Source organism: Haliotis rufescens, unplaced genomic scaffold (genome assembly GCF_023055435.1).
Source record: "Haliotis rufescens isolate VD_foot unplaced genomic scaffold, xgHalRufe1.0.p SCAF_15, whole genome shotgun sequence".
NCBI lineage: Eukaryota > Metazoa > Mollusca > Gastropoda > Lepetellida > Haliotidae > Haliotis > Haliotis rufescens.
Genome location: NW_025963835.1, coordinates 21,379,987 through 21,396,758, shown reverse-complemented (window position 1 = coordinate 21,396,758; position 16,772 = coordinate 21,379,987). Strand labels below are relative to the sequence as shown.

The 16,772-nt window shown below is 38.9% G+C and overlaps 1 protein-coding gene across 4 annotated transcripts in view; it reads left to right on the top strand.

Annotated features, from left to right (window-relative positions):
* The window catches only part of LOC124135187 (P2X purinoceptor 4-like), a 141,647-nt gene that overhangs the window by 43,187 nt on the left and 81,688 nt on the right, over positions 1-16,772 (top strand). For 3 of the 4 annotated variants that reach the window (XM_046500429.2, XM_046500432.2, XM_046500428.2), the window contains exons 3-7: positions 477-548; positions 3,974-4,049; positions 5,527-5,620; positions 8,377-8,463; positions 12,132-12,279. In XM_046500429.2, coding sequence (XP_046356385.2) covers positions 477-548; positions 3,974-4,049; positions 5,527-5,620; positions 8,377-8,463; positions 12,132-12,279 — 477 coding nt within the window. Of the gene's footprint in view, positions 1-476; positions 549-3,973; positions 4,050-5,526; positions 5,621-8,376; positions 8,464-12,131; positions 12,280-12,850; positions 12,999-16,772 lie in introns of all 4 variants that reach the window. The other variant, XM_046500427.2, reaches the window with a different exon arrangement.

Below are 16,772 nucleotides of genomic sequence, written 5' to 3'. Positions count from 1 at the left end.
CCTCCGTGGTCTAATGGTAGAGCGTCCACCCCCGGAGAGCGGAAGGTCCGGGTTCGATCCCCAGCTGCTTCATACCAAAAGACGTTAAAAGATGGTACTTGTTGTTACCCTGTCTGGCGCTCGGCGTTAAGGGGCTAAAACAAGGACTGGTAGACTGTGTCTGAGTGGGGTATTCATGTTAAACTGCGGCATGGTATCTCAGTGTGCTAGCACTATAAATCGGCATCAGTCCGGACTAGTACAAGCAGCCACACACGCACACATACACGTGCATGCACGTCGCTATATAAGTGCAATAATCTTGGACGCGACGTTAAACCCCATTTCACCTCACCTGTGTGGACAATTAAACACACCTGTCACATATATAAGAAAGGTCATCACTCCACCATCTATAACAGATGCATCATTTTATTTCAAATCAAATTTATTCCTCTTCGCCACAATGATTGTTCTTTTTCACTTCTCTCTTCCAGGAAAATAATGCCTTTTTTGTGATGACGAACATGGTCATAACACCAAACCAGACATTCTCAGAATGTGAAGAGGTGAGTTGAGATTTGTGTTGTCCAACTTGAGAAATTATTATATCATGTGAATATAAATTTATTGCAACTGAATCCTTGGCAATTGCCTGGTTGACCAAGCAGTTGTTTTGCGTTTGTTTTGTCAACCAAAAAACGACCAGGTCACACCCACTAGTATGATACTCTTTCCTGATTGGCTGATAATAGGGTGGGAGGGGCTTGTATTGCATTACTGGGGTGAAAGATGTCACTGAATTTGTATTTCTGCCTACAGCTTTTTGTGTTTATGATTAAATAGCAGTCTATGAGGTTCCTATATATAACTTATTTACGTATTAGAATGGACTGATTTTCAGCTATTCGTTTATATATTTGTCACAGATTGTTTTTCTCTCATGCCTGGTGGAATACTTTGTGGGATGAACAAGGCTTGTTGTACTCTGGCTTAGACATTTTATGTTTAGTGTATTTTAGCATTTATGGAGGTGTAAATGTTAAGAAACAGTGTGCACTTCTTGTGGATTGACACAGTGCGTACACCAATTTTACATTATACCTCCATAACCACAAAACATATAAAGTCGATAAAAGTGGTTTTGGTTTGTTGTTTAACGCCGCACTCAGCAATTTTCCAGCTATATGACGGCAGTCTGTAAATAATCGAGTCTGGATCAGACAATCCAGTGATTGATAAAAGTGGAAAAACTCCAAGGCTTCCTGAGGAGTTTTTCCACTTTTATCAACGAGTGTTGGGGGCGGTCGGGTAGCCTAGTGGTTGAAGCGTTCGCTTGTCACGCCGAAGACCCGGGTTCGATTCCCGACATGGGTACATTGTGTGAAGCCCATTTCTGGTGTCCCCCGCCGTGATATTGCTGGAATATTGCTAAAAGCGGCGTAAAACCATACTCACTCACTCACTCAACGAGTGTTGATATATTTGATATCAAATGACATGAGGGTGAGATTTTATTTATCATCCAACATCATTCTTCCAACTTTTTCATTTTGTAGACAGTAATATGCAGTGTCTTAAGTGTAAAAAGTACTGCTAACAGCTTCAGTAGCAGAGCCATAAGGGATGTCATTTGATTGTGACGTCATGGTAACTAATGTCGTCACAATGGTCTGCAAAGCATTGTGATGCAATTTCATTGCAGTGATATCTACAATGTAGATATCGCTTGATCTCACCCAAGCATATCTCCTGCTGGAGCCAGTTTTGGATGATAAAACACATTATAGGCGTTACAGAGCTAATTAATGACACTATCCAACAACAAATATCTTCAGTGTTACTATAAAAAGTGGTGGTCAGGGCAGTAGTAGATTAATTTAATATTCATTAGTATTTGAGTCTATGCACCAGGATCTTTCAATCATTTATCCAATGATGACTCCAACATGAGATACAACTTGCACAAAATCAAACATTTGGAAAACTTGTGTACAAAGTTTGAACTTTTCAGGATCTTATTGTACAATATTCTAACATTTCATAATATTGGTGTACAATGTTCTAACATTCCAGAATACTTGTGTAAATGTTCCAACATTTCAGAATATTGGTGTACAATGTCCTAACATTTCTGTATATTTGTGTACAGTGTCCTAACATTCCAGAATACTTGTGTAAATGTTCCAACATTTCAGAATATTGGTGTACAATGTCCTAACATTTCTGTATATTTGTGCACAATGTTCTAACATTCCAGAATACTGGTGTAAATGTTCCAACATTTCAGAATATTGGTGTACAATGTCCTAACATTTCTGAATACTTGTGTAAATGTTCCAACATTTCAGAATATTGGTGTACAGTGTCCTAACATTTCTGAATACTTGTGTAAATGTTCCAACATTTCAGAATATTGGTGTACAGTGTCCTAACATTTCTGAATACTTGTGTAAATGTTCCAACATTTCAGAATATTGGTGTACAGTGTCCTTACATTTCTGAATACTTGTGTAAATGTTCCAACATTTCAGAATATTGGTGTACAGTGTCCTAACATTTCTGAATACTTGTGTAAATGTTCCAACATTTCAGAATATTGGTGTACAGTGTCCTTACATTTCTGAATACTTGTGTAAATGTTCCAACATTTCAGAATATTGGTGTACAATGTCCTAACATTCCAGAATACTTGTGTAAATGTTCCAACATTTCAGAATATTGGTGTACAATGTCCTAACATTTCTGTATATTTGTGCACAATGTTCTATCATTCCAGAATACTGGTGTAAATGTTCCAACATTTCAGAATATTGGTGTACAATGTCCTAACATTCCAGAATACTTGTGTAAATGTTCCAACATTTCAGAATATTGGTGTACAATGTCCTAACATTTCTGAATACTTGTGTAAATGTTCCAACATTTCAGAATATTGGTGTACAGTGTCCTAACATTTCTGAATACTTGTGTAAATGTTCCAACATTTCAGAATATTGGTGTACAGTGTCCTAACATTTCTGAATACTTGTGTAAATGTTCCAACATTTCAGAATATTGGTGTACAGTGTCCTTACATTTCTGAATACTTGTGTAAATGTTCCAACATTTCAGAATATTGGTGTACAGTGTCCTAACATTCCAGAATACTTGTGTAAATGTTCCAACATTTCAGAATATTGGTGTACAATGTCCTAACATTTCTGTATATTTGTGCACAATGTTCTATCATTCCAGAATACTGGTGTAAATGTTCCAACATTTCAGAATATTGGTGTACAATGTCCTAACTTTTCTGTATATTTGTGCACAATGTTCTAATATTCCAGAATACTGGTGTAAATGTTCCAACATTTCAGAATATTGGTTTACAGTGTCCTTACATTTCTGAATACTTGTGTAAATGTTCCAACATTTCAGAATATTTGTGTACAATGTCCTAACATTCCAGAATACTTGTGTAAATGTTCCAACATTTCAGAATATTGGTGTACAATGTCCTAACATTTCTGTATATTTGTGCACAATGTTCTAATATTCCAGAATACTGGTGTAAATGTTCCAACATTTCAGAATATTTGTGTACAGTGTCCTAACATTCCAGAATACTGGTGTAAATGTTCCAACATTTCAGAATATTGGTGTACAATGTCCTAACATTTCTGTATATTTGTGCACAATGTTCTAACATTCCAGAATACTGGTGTAAATGTTCCAACATTTCAGAATATTGGTGTACAATGTCCTAACATTTCTGTATATTTGTGCACAATGTTCTAACATTCCAGAATACTGGTGTAAATGTTCTTACATTTTCAGAATATTGGTGTACAATATTCTAACATTTTCAGAATATTTGTATAAATGTTCTAACATTCCAGAATACTTGTGTAAATGTGCTAACTTTCTGAATATTGGTGTACAATGTTAAAACATTTCAAACTATTGCAGTACCATGTTAGAACATTCTCAGTACTGATGCACCATGTTTCAGGATCCTGGTGTGACGGATGGCCATTGTCAAACAGATGAGGATTGCACACCCAATACACCTGTGACAGCAGGCAATGGTGAGGATTCAATTATGTCTGCTCTTTGTGGAGATTACGGGTTAGGATAGGCCCCCTAGCAACCTCAGATGCAACCAAATGGATTGGGCTGATATGAAAATTTTCAAATTGGCAAAAAATTCAAACTTGATTAAATTTCATGTTTTACAGATTTGTATCCTCAAAATGTCTGAAGACAATTAAGTTATTTTAAAATTCAACAAGGGTACTGCATCTATTACTGGTTTTTTTTCGTGTATATAATACACCACCACTTAATGATGCCACCTTATTTCGAAAATATGCTATCCTTTTGCTCACGATATAACAGTTAAAGTTTGGATAACGTTTTCCTAAACATACCGTATTCGACATAATAAGTGCCCAGGGCGCTCTCAATATTAGAAATAGGGGGCTCTTATTAGAATATTATTTTGGTGAAAAAAACAGAGCTGAAAGATCGTAAATTTTGTGGTTAATGCTGACAGCCTGAAATGTTGACATACGACAGATATATTTTTCCAGAATTTAATTGCCCATAATTAAGGGTGCATATAACGCACAAGTGCGTATTATACACGAATAAATAAGTCTTGTGTACATTGATCATTCGGAAGGGGTGCTGATTGGGATTGTTCACTAGCCAATATATTAGCAAATATCGCCGTGGGTGCTTGTTAGAGCGGGGCGCTTATTACGTCGAATACGGTAATTATCACTGACTACACAATGTCTTCCTTTTTTGTAAAATCGATTAACTGGGATGGGGATCTGTAAGATGAGTGACTAAATGATCTGGGCCCCATTCCACATTGCGATCATAGCACTAAGGTGATCTTAACTTCTATACTGTAACATATACTGAAGATCGCTTTGGGGAACAGACCGTAGACCTAAATATCTTTGATATTGCATTCTGTTCTCTAAGGACAATAACCTCCTCCGTTGTCCACTGGATAGAGAGTCTGCCTGGAGAGCAGATATTCGATGTTTGATTACCTTCTGCATCATACCAAAAGACATTAAAAGACGGTACAAGTTGTTACCTTGCTTGGCGCTCGGCATTTAGTAGTCCGCTAAAACAAGGATTGGTCAGCTAAGAGGCAGTATACTCTTTCTGAGTGGGGTATTCATGTTAAACTGCAGCATGGTATCCCAGTGGACGAGCATTAGTCCAGATAAGTACAATACATGCAGACAAGCGCACACGTGCATGCTTGTCGCTATGTAAGTGCAATGATCTTGAATGCATCCTTCAACCCAATATGACCTCACCTAGTCCAGATCATTCTCATCCAAAGTATAAATTGGTTTCCATGGCAACCATATTGAAAAGAACCATCTTAGGCCATTCATTAATGTTGATGTTTGAATGGTTCTGATGCAGTGTTTCCCATTCTAAGCATGAGTTTTCATTGTGATGATTTTGCATCAAATGCATCTTTTTTTCTGAGTGAATTTAATAATTTAAATCCTATTTTTCAACCTTCTTTTACAGGTTATAAAACAGGAATTTGTATTAACTCAACTCGAAACAAGACCCAGAGAGTGTGTGAAATATATGCGTGGTGCCCCGTGGAGATAGACCAAGCGTGAGTTGCCTCCCCTTGATTTTATTTGAATGGTTGAAGATTCCTTCAGTGTGATATTGATGTTCACTAGTCATGGCTCATTATCCAGCTGTTTTGTCATGTGAGAAACACAAGGTGACAGTAAACATTTGATAGGGGCGGTTTGGTAGCCTAGTGGTTAAAGCGTTGGCTCGTCACGCCGAAGACCCGGGTTCGATTCCCGACATGGGTACAATGTGTGAAGCCCATTTCTGGTGTCCCCTGCCGTGATATTGCTGGAATATTGCTAAAAGCAGCGTAAAACCATACTCACTCACTCACTCACTCACTCACTCACTCACTCACTCACTCACTCACTCACTCACTCACTCACTAAACATTTGATAAATGATCAGATTCTCCTCTGTTGCCTACGTCACACAACCAACACCCCAGGAAGACCGGGGTTAGAATTGTCTTCAGCAACCCATGTTTGTCTTCAGAGGCAACTTACAGGATCAGATGGTCAGGCTCGGTGACTTGGTTGATGCATGTCATCATATCTCAATTGCGTTGATCAATGTTCATGATGTCAATCACTGGATTGTCTGACCAAGACTTGATTATTTACAGATTGCTGTCATATAGCTGGAATATCACTGAGTGTGGTGTTAAATAATAAACGAACAAACAAACACTACCAAACACTGACTCACATTAAGTGATTGTTCCCAAATACATACAGACAAACAAAATGTTCCCTTTTTTCTATATTTTATGAAACACACTGTATAAACTATACATGCTTCATATGAATCCGGTCCAAACAAATGCTTCTTCCAAAAGAAATGTAAATACAAAAATTAACTATCCCCCCCGACTTACGTTTTTACAAATGTGGGTGAAAACCTAATAATTAATTTATTGTTGTCTGAGTTCCAGAAACTTTCATTTTCTGTTTGTGTCAAATCCTTCTAGTCACCTCCAGCCCTAGAGATAAAAAAACTATCCAATTGATATTATTTCAGGTGAGGTCAAATTCATATCAATTCTGATCAAGAACTTTATGCCATGTGGCTTGGGGGACTAACCATCGATTATTCTGGATCAAATTATTTTTGTCAAATACCTGTGTATCCCTCGCACTTAGCTGTGATACAAAAATATTATTCAAAATGTGGCAGTTTCACCATCTCATCACTCTGTTTAATTAAAATAACACATCAACTTAAGGAATACCGGGTTAGAATTGATGCCAAAAAACCTATGCTGGTCATAAGAGGCGACTTTAGGATCAGGTGGTCAGGTTCGGTGTCTTGGTTGGTGACGTTGCATTGTACCCTGACGCCATGGATCGTTGCTCACAATGTCAATCACTGGATTGGCTGGTTCAGATTTGATTGTTTACAGTCCACTGGAATATTGATGAGTGCAGCATTAAACAACAAATGCACACACACACAAACACATCCGTTAAAAGACATTGTGCAATTCAGTGTCTTCGGAAACATATATTTTTGACAAAATATTGCTGTCTGTTACTGTGCTTATAGTAAGGACCCATGAAGACCTGGGTTAGAATTGGTCTTTAGCAACCCATTCTTGTCGTAAGAGGCATCTAACAGGATCGGGTGGTTAGACTCACTGACTTGGTTGATGCATGTCATGGTATCCCAATTGCATAGATCGATGCCCATGATGTCAATCACTGGATTGTCTGGTCCAGAGTCGATTATTTACAGACCGCCGTCATATAGCTGGACTTTTGCTGAGTGCGGTGTTCAACAACAAACAAACAAACAAACAAACAAAGCTTAAAGTAAGGTGGTGGAATAGCCATGTGGTGAAAGGATTAGCCCATCGCACCTGAAGGAGCCAGATTCTATGTCCCACACGCTTATAAGGTGTGAAGCCCATTTCTTGGGTCCAGTTCCCATGATCTGGCTGGAATATTGCTAAAAATGTTTTTGGGAATTGATATATATTGGTGTTTGACATATCATCTTCAAAATTATAATTTCTTCAAATATACTTATTTAAAATTGTGTCATTTAAATTTAAGTGAGTGAGTGAGTGAGTGAGTGAGTTTTACGCCGCTTTTAGCAATATTCCAGCAATATCACAGCAGGGGACACCAGAAATGGGCTTCACACATTGTACCCATGTCAGGATTCGAACCCCGGGTTTTGGCTAGATGAGCAAACGCTTTAACCACTAGGCTACCCGACCGCCCCTTTAAATTTAAGCATCACACCATTAAAGATGAGCCCATGGAGATCCAGGTTAGAGTTGGCCTTCAGCAGCCCATGCTTGTCGTAAGAGGCAACTGAGGGGCTCGGGTGGTAGGGCTCACTGACGTGGTTGATGCATGTCATTGTATCCTAATTGCAAAGATTGATGCTCATGATGTCAATCACTGGATTGTCTGGTCCAGACTCAATTAGACCGCCATCATATAGCTGGAATATTGCTGAGTGCGGCGTAAAACAACAAACCAACCAAACCAACCAAACCAACCAACCAACCAGACTCAATTACTTACCGATCGATATCATGAGGCTGGAATATTGCTGAGTGTGGGATTAAACAAAAAACAAATGAAGAGAAAGGACACCATTAAAGATTATTGACCAAGAAATCAGGATCATTTTAAATCGTTTGACCCTTGAATTGTTAGTTGAATGTCCTGATGGCACGGAACAAGAAGCAAGCAGCATGCGGTTTTATATATGTATTGATCTATTGATTTATTGATTCCTGTTTGTGCATACTGTGCTTATGGCATGTTTGTGTTTCAGACCAAAGACTGCAGTTTTACTAGAATCAAGAACCTTTACAGTTTTCATAAAAAATAATGTGGAGTTTCCAAAATTTTCAGTAAAAAGGTAAGTTTTTTATGATTCTAGAACATTCTTGTAAAAACGATATGTGAGCATTTGATTTCCCTTCTTAATGGAAATCTTGCAGACTCCTGAGGGAAATCTTGTCATAGCCGTGAAGTAAACTTCGTAGGCCTCAAAAAGAAATCTCGGCATAGCCGTGAAGTAAATTAGTAGACCTGAAGTAAACTTAGTAGACACACAGAGGAAATCTTGACTTGTTTGATAGGGATTTCGTAGAAGTTGACAGATGACAAAGTAGACAGAAATGTTTTATGGATAAAGAGTTGCTTGACAGTGTTATAAGAATCAATACCATAATGTCGCAATTACCGTATGATAAAGAAGTTGTTATCCTAAAACAATTTTTTGTCTTCTTTGGAAATCTTGACACAGCCTTTAACTAGACCTCAAAAGAAATCATGACAGTGCCTTGACGTAAACATAGTAGACCCCAAATTGAAATCTTGGCATAGCCTTGAAGTAAACGTAGTAGACCCCAAATTGAAACCTTGACATTGCCTTGAGGTAAACGTAGTAGACCCCAAATTGAAATCTTGGCATAGCCTTGAAGTAAACGTAGTAGACCCCAAATCTAAGTCTTGGCATAGCCTTGAAGTTAACGCGGTAAACCCCAAATTGAAATCTTGACATTGCCTTGAAGTAAACGTGGTAGACCCCAAATTGAAATCTTGACATTGCCTTGAAGTAAACGTAGTAGACCTCAAATTTAAGTCTTGGCTTAGCCTTGAAGTAAACGTAGAAAACCCCAAAATGAAACCTTGACATTTTCTGGAAGTAAACATTGTAGACCAAAAATCAAAATCTTGAAGTTGCCTTGAAGTAAATGTAGTAGACCCCAAATTGAAACCTTGACAATGCCTTGAAGTAAACATAGTAGACCCCTACAGGAAATCTTGGCACAGCCCTGAACAGGCATGCAATGTAACCTGAACATTTTCTTCTTGGAACAGTGATATCACATAAAGACACTGCTGAGAAAGCCTGAAATTCTACTAGCCCTTGCAATACTGTTACCTTTTGACAAAATGAGTTTGACATGTGGACTTCCTGGCTTTACCCCAAGAGGAAACATAAGCAGGCCCTTTGTGGATATCTTGACAGACCCTTGATGAAAGTTGGGTGAGTGAGTGAGTTGGGTTTTACGCCACTTTTAACAGTATTCCAGTTATATCACGGCGTGTCAGCTTAATGTGGGAGGAAAGCCCGAAGTGATGCAGGTCTCAGATGTTTACCACTTCGTTGAAACCCACGAGCACGGGTATGGTGCTGACAAACCTAGAAACATAATCGGGGCGAACCGGGATTCGAACCCACAATCATAGGTTTCCGGCATGCCCAAGGGACGCAACTCTGCACAGCGAATCGCGGCACCTTAGACGACTGGGCCACCCCTGCCCCCTGATGAAAGTTGAGGAATTGCACTGTCATAAAAGGATATTTTGACATCTTTCAACCTCTTCTCCTCAGAAAACTTGGATCAGTGAAACTAAAAGTTCACACACTTGTTTGCATCAATGATGACATTCCAATTAAATTTTCTATATGGCTGTCCCAGCAGCCATACTGAAAAAAATATTATGGCAATTCCGCAGCCATTTTTATTCAAAATGTAATGAAATTTGGTATGTGATTAGTTAGTAGTAGGACTAAACATGTGTTCCATTTTTAAGGGCGGTCGGGTAGCCTAGTGGTTAAAGCGTTCGCTCATCACGTCGAAGACCCGGGTTCAATTCCGGACATGGGTACAATGTGTGAAGCCCATTTCTGATGTCCCCCGCTGTAATATTGCTGGAATATTGCTAAAAGCGGCATAAAACCAAACTCACTCACTCACTGTTCCATTTATGTGATATTTTATGTTTAGATCATTGTGTTGACCAAGCTCATAAACTCATAAGTTTTTTTCTGGCTCTGTAAACATCTTCTCTGAAATGTCCAAATTGAGGAAGCTATACTTTGGCATGCATGTGTCTCCTCGTAATGTCATCATATCTTGTTCAAGTCAGATTATAGCATGTGTTTCTTAGTCATCAGTATCTGTGCAGAAAATATTTGACTATCAATGCTGACAGCAACTTTTGTCAAGTGATTGTCTTTGTTGACATTTTAGGATGTTCAGTACAGTTATTAGGGGAGTTGCAGTGCCTTTGGGGGAGGATGGCCAAGTCGTCAAAGGTGTGCAATTCGCTGTGCAGAGTTGCGTCCCTTGGGCATGCCAGAAACCTATGATTGTGGGTTCGAATCCCGATTCGCCCCGATTATGTTTCTAGGTTTGTCAGCACTATACCCGTGCTCTTGGGTTTCACCAAAGTGGCGACCGTGTAAGACCATCACTTTGGGCTTTCCTCCCACATTAAGCTGACATGCCGCGATACAGCTGGAATACTGTTAAAAGCAGGGTTAACCACAACTAACTCACTTACTCACTGCAGTGCCATGGGACTATTTTGTATATATATATGATAAAAAATAGTATCAAGAAAACAACCAATGACAATTAGGAATTCCACGTCTTGATATTCTCAGCAAATATGTTTTCGTCTTGTTACCCACGGCTGCTGGTAGTGGTTCCGCAGATGATGCATAATGGGACGAGGATGGATTGTGTGTGTTGTCTCTAGTGATGCATAAGCTATGCTGTTGGAGCACATGCGCTAACAAGGTCAAATATGATCCATCATCAATCAAAATTATAACAGAATATTCTACATCTGTGACAGAATATATCTTTATATGCTTATCGGATTGTTCTTTAATGCATTCCAACAGATGCTGGATAGTGGTATGGACAGAGAACAGAATTTGATATCAGAGATTAGCTTGAGGTCAATCCTGAAATATCAATAAGTTCTGCTCGTCTCATTAGGAGAAAGATGAGTGAGGGTTTTTCCTGAAGGTCAGGACAGAAGTTATGGTGTTACGTTCAGTGAAACATCGGCTGATATGGTGTTCTTGAAGAAGTAATGTTTCGCATAGGATTCTTGTGTGTAATTGATTGGTTTACTAAATACAAATAAATGTTGAATAAAATGAAACATGAGAGCAGCCTTTGTCCTTCCCATGGGTAACTTACTTCTATTTGAAAATTGAAAATTGAAATTGAAAGGCAGTCAATTAGGAAGGGCAGTAACCCTTTGAGTTTTCAGTTGAAAACTCTTTTTGTTCCTTCTCTGAAATTGGTTTGGGAGATTTCTGAAGAAAATGTTCTTGAACTTTCATTTTACTTTTATTTTGACCTCTGACACTATAGTTGTGCAAAACGGTCCTAAGGTCAAGAGGTCACTAAAAAAAGGACAAATTTGACAGAGGACCAGTTCTTTTATTAAATGAGCATTTGAAAAAGAGTGTTTTGGACCACGACTAGTTATTTCTAGCTTACATTGTGATCAGTTTTTCAAATTCATCTTTTTGGTAGTTCACAGGGCAAGTGAATATATTGCAGGACGAGTATAAATATATTATCTATTTGCCCTACAGGACAAGTTGGGTTTAAGAAATTTTTCGAGCCTTGTTAAGTTAATTAAATTAAAAAAAAGTTAAATCCCAAAGTAAAAAGTTGCTGTGAAAATTAAATATCAACCAAGTTTTTAATTTGAACTTGGAATTTTGTCAGCTGTTTTGTGTGTAATTTTCTTCCTCTTCTCAACCAGACGCAATTTGCCCAACAATGCCACGGACGCGTATCTACAGATGTGTAGAAACAATGCCTACGACACTGTGGACCAATACTGTCCTATATTTATACTGGAGACTATTGTCAACCGCACTGGACAAGACTATGCACGCATTGCCGAACAGGTATTGGTCTCCACCAGCTATGTCTGGTCTTATCTGGTCTGGCCCAACATGAACCTGTAGATGCCGGTTTAGGCCAGTTGTAGACATGAGCACCAAGTTCTTGTTTCTGTCAGAAGAATATTCAAACTGCAAAAATGAAAAAATATTTCAGCGTTTATTTTTTCATATTATGACTGCTCAATAATATACAATGTACTGCTAAAAAAATGTTGAGAACACACAATTTTTTCATATTACTTTTCAGCAAATTCACTTGATTTGGACCAAATTTAATATTCTTCTTTCATAAACTTGAATAAGCTTGAAGCATGGGAATGACTCATCTGCATTGATGGTAGAGGGAAACGTGATTCTGAGTTCAAATTTCTTAAAAGAATGACATCATTATCTGAACTTTGATCAACTGGTATTTTTCTCAAAACCATCTGTTCTGATGCCGAGTCTTGGGGAGAACTGGTTCTGCAGCATGTATCAGCCACAATCCTGCAATGCTTCTTGAGGTCCCATGCTTCGGTTGAAGTGTATATATACTTCATCACCATTGCTAACCGTTATTAATGTTGTCTTTCAGAAGGAACATTCTTGGCTTCAAAAGTGACAAAGCTTTGGGGAAGTGTCGATTCTCCCCTATCGATCCACATAATAAGTTTTGTCCAATTTTCATACTTGCTGACATTGTCAAATTCACAAGTCAAGACTACGCCGTGTTAGCGCTATCGGTAATTATCTATTTCATGAGAAAATTTCACCCTGCTGTGACTTCGGTGTCTGTCGTTATTTTGTTGTTTTTCGTTGAGAAATTTCCCATCTGCATCTCGACTGTTCCAAATATTATTGCTCCCAACTTCAGAAACCTTACACAAATATGTTGCCCAGTTTAATGTAGGATCGGAATAGTTTTGCATTATGACTCAAAACTATAACTCAATTTATTTTCAAATAGGAGTTCCTTGGTTGCAGTGACAACCATTTGGTTTCGATCATGCACGGGTGGCCCAGTCGTCTAACTAAGGCGCCACGATTCGCTGTGCAGAGTTACGTCCCTTGGGCACGCCAGAAATCTATGATTGTGGGTTCGAATCCCGATTCGCCCCGATTATGTTTCTAGGTTTGTCAGCACCATACCCGTGCTCATGGGTTTCACCGAAGTGGTAAACGTCTGAGACCTGCATCACTTTGGGCTTTCCACCCACATTAAGCTGACACGCCGCAATATAACTGGAATACTGTTAAAAGTGTCGTTAAACCCAACTCACTCACTCACTCACTCACTCACTCACTCACTCACTCACTCGATCATGTTGGTAGACATTTGGTAGGGGTGAACATTTCCCTCATTTGTGAATATTTTTTATAAAAATTCATGAAATTTGAGAGTTTTAAGAACTTTTGTCTCAGTTACTTTATTCAGTGTTCATGCAGGTGGGAAATTTGTTACATTAAATTTCATTAAATATTATCTTTTCACTTTAGGTATTGTTCTAATTGTTGTGGAACCCCCATCCAAGCTGATTGTTACGATTTGGTGATTCTATTCACTGCATGAACTTTTTGTGTGTTGAAGCATGCTAAGCATGGAAGACCATTGATTTGTGTTTTTTGCATAATACCAGTTGGTCATCATGATTATGCTGACATTTAAAATGTGCAGAGTTGTGTCCCTTCTCTGGTCTTCACACAAGCTCCTCACAGTGACATCCTGTTCGGGGAGCTCTCTATACTATCGCTGCCACCAGTCAAAACTCCCCACTGTGATAGGTGACCACAACCATGCTTGGAGTTGAACTCACAACTGATGGACCGTAATGTTTACAAATAAGCGATGACTGCTGTGACGCCGAATACACTTACGCTATCTAAATTATTTTTGGTGTTTGTCAGTTTGAACTTCTATTTCATTTCAACTATCATGTAATTGGTATAGTAAGAATGTAAGAGGGGAATTTGGATGATTTTCCGTTTGTCTGCAATCTCGAACCAATTTGATCAAACAAACAAGAAGTTAAATTCATCTGGGAAATATGGTCAGTTGTAAATTTTTTCAAAGTTCGCTATGATGGCATTCCCGAAGACAAAAACAAAAGTATAAACGTTACTATATTTGGGGTTAGAGGGTAAATTTCAAGATTCTTGTAATGGCCGCGCCCACACTGGTAGCAGCGATGTTACCGAGAGTGTAACGAAGGTGTCACGCGCTGGGAAGGAGCTTGCTCTACACATAGATTCTACCAGTGTGACCTTGACCTTTCACCACCTTTGTTTTTGTATATTCTATAATTTGGTCGTAGGCCCATGTAAATTTCAAACATTAACAGTTACATACCCGTTCTGATGGGTTTCACAAGATGAGGTACCCAGCATGTGCCTCATTTTGCTTTCCACAGAGTCGAAGCATCTTCATTGTTATATGACTGAAATACTGTTCAAATCACAATTGGCTTGTACTCCAGGATTGTTGCGTTAAATAATTCCCCCTTACATATTTCTTGCCATTGTAACCTGATGGACAGGATCGTTGCTCATGCTGTCAGCCACTAGTCTGTGATGCATGATCATGTATACAGCACACAGGTCACAAATCAGTTGAAGTTTAACAACGCTGGTCGCGGGGAGTCCTAGGATGGGTGACTGTGTTGGACAGCTTGACTGCTGAGAGTTTCTAGGGCTTCGGTCCTGCCCCACACTGAAGCACATGCACCACATGGTGTCTCCATGGGCAGGTGACTTAATGTTGAAATTTGTCACTGTTCACCCAGCAGTGAATGGGTACCCAGTAGGATGATGTGTTAATGTGACTGTTAACCCTCTTGCACCTAACAGGCAGCTTGGGTTGTATACTTCCTAGGAAGCTGAGAATGAAATCGAGTAGACCCTAAAATGGCCTTATCAATAGTAGTATTAGTAGCCTGACTAATCCGATACATCTGGAATATTGCCGACTGTGGCTCAAAACAATATTCATTCACACGCATCAAGAGCTAACGTTACTAACAAGCTCAAACTAATTCTAACTGTCAGATTTTGCCTCACAAAATTCACTGACAATTATGAATGTTTTCTACACCATAAAACCATTCCAGTGCCTAAAAGCATGTATTGATTAAAATTCTTTTTCAATTTGAAACTTGTCAAATTCAGTTAAGAGAATGTTCCACATTGCAATTCTTCAATTCCAAGTTAACTACATGTTTTTGCTCTCGTCTCTTCTTTCTTAAGAGGGTAATGTGTTGGTGTTTATGTTTTCAACATGATGGACTCCCAGACATGATAATCAAGGCATGCTATTTGTAATACAACTGGCTCTCTTGGCCACACAGAGCATGAAATTAATCTGGTTATTTATTGATTGTTCAAAGTTTTCAATCTGTCCTTGTTCATAATTGGGAATGTTTTGGCCAATCTTTTTTTCAAGGTTTGCATTAGAAAGTGTTCTTTTTCAATTCTGTGAATATGAAGCGTTGTGTTATGTCTATGTCTTACTTCAAGTGTTAATGTAAAGTGATTGTGTTGGTTTACATTAATCTCTTCACACGATGTTGTTAATTCATCAATGGGGCCAACCATTTGATTTCCGGGGGCACGGATGGCCCAGTCGTCTAAGGCGCTGCGATTTGCTGTGCAGAGTTGCGTCCCTTGGCCAGCCAGAAACCTATGATTGTGGGTTCGAATCCCGGTTCGCCCCGATTATGTTTCTAGGTTTGTCAGCACCATACCCGTGCTCATGGGTTTCACCGAAGTGGTTAACGTCTGAGACCTGCATCACTTCGGGCTTTCCTCCCACATTAAGCTGACACTCCGCGATATAACTGGAATACTGTTAAAAGTGGCGTTAAACCCAACTCACTCACTCACTCATTTGATTTCCTGAGGGGGGCCTGGGATTTTGTATCCAGATTAGATATTTTTTGAGCTACAGATATAAAACCATTTTCTTTATTTAAGACTCTGAGCCTGAAGTTTCTTTTTGGAAAACACTCTGCAAGAATGTAATTTTTGTGGCAGTCAATTTAATTTTTTTCAAGACTAAAGCATTAATATTCGTTTCCAAAATGATGGGGCCGTTTAATTTTTTTGATAAAATCCCAGAAATAATATATAAGGGTTTACAAAAGTCATTACAATAAGCACTAAGATTGCAAATGGGAGAGGGTTACTAATTTCAGAATGGGTAGTAAGGTAGGTAAGTATGGTGTGTGGGAAAGTCAAGTCATACTGATCAGAGTTGTCAAACTACATCTTGCCTGTTCTAACAACAAAGGGGCGGTCGGGTAGCCTAGTGGTTAAAGCGTTCGCTCGTCACACCGAAGACCCGGGTTCGATTCCCGACATGGGTACAATGTGTGAAGCCCATTTCTGGTGTCCCCCGCCATGATATTGCTAAAAGCGGTGTAAAACCATACTCACTCACTTATTCACTCTATCAACAAAGTGGCCATAGGTAATTTGAGTCAGGTGTCCGGGCAAACAATCTTTTTCTTCATTTAACCTCATAA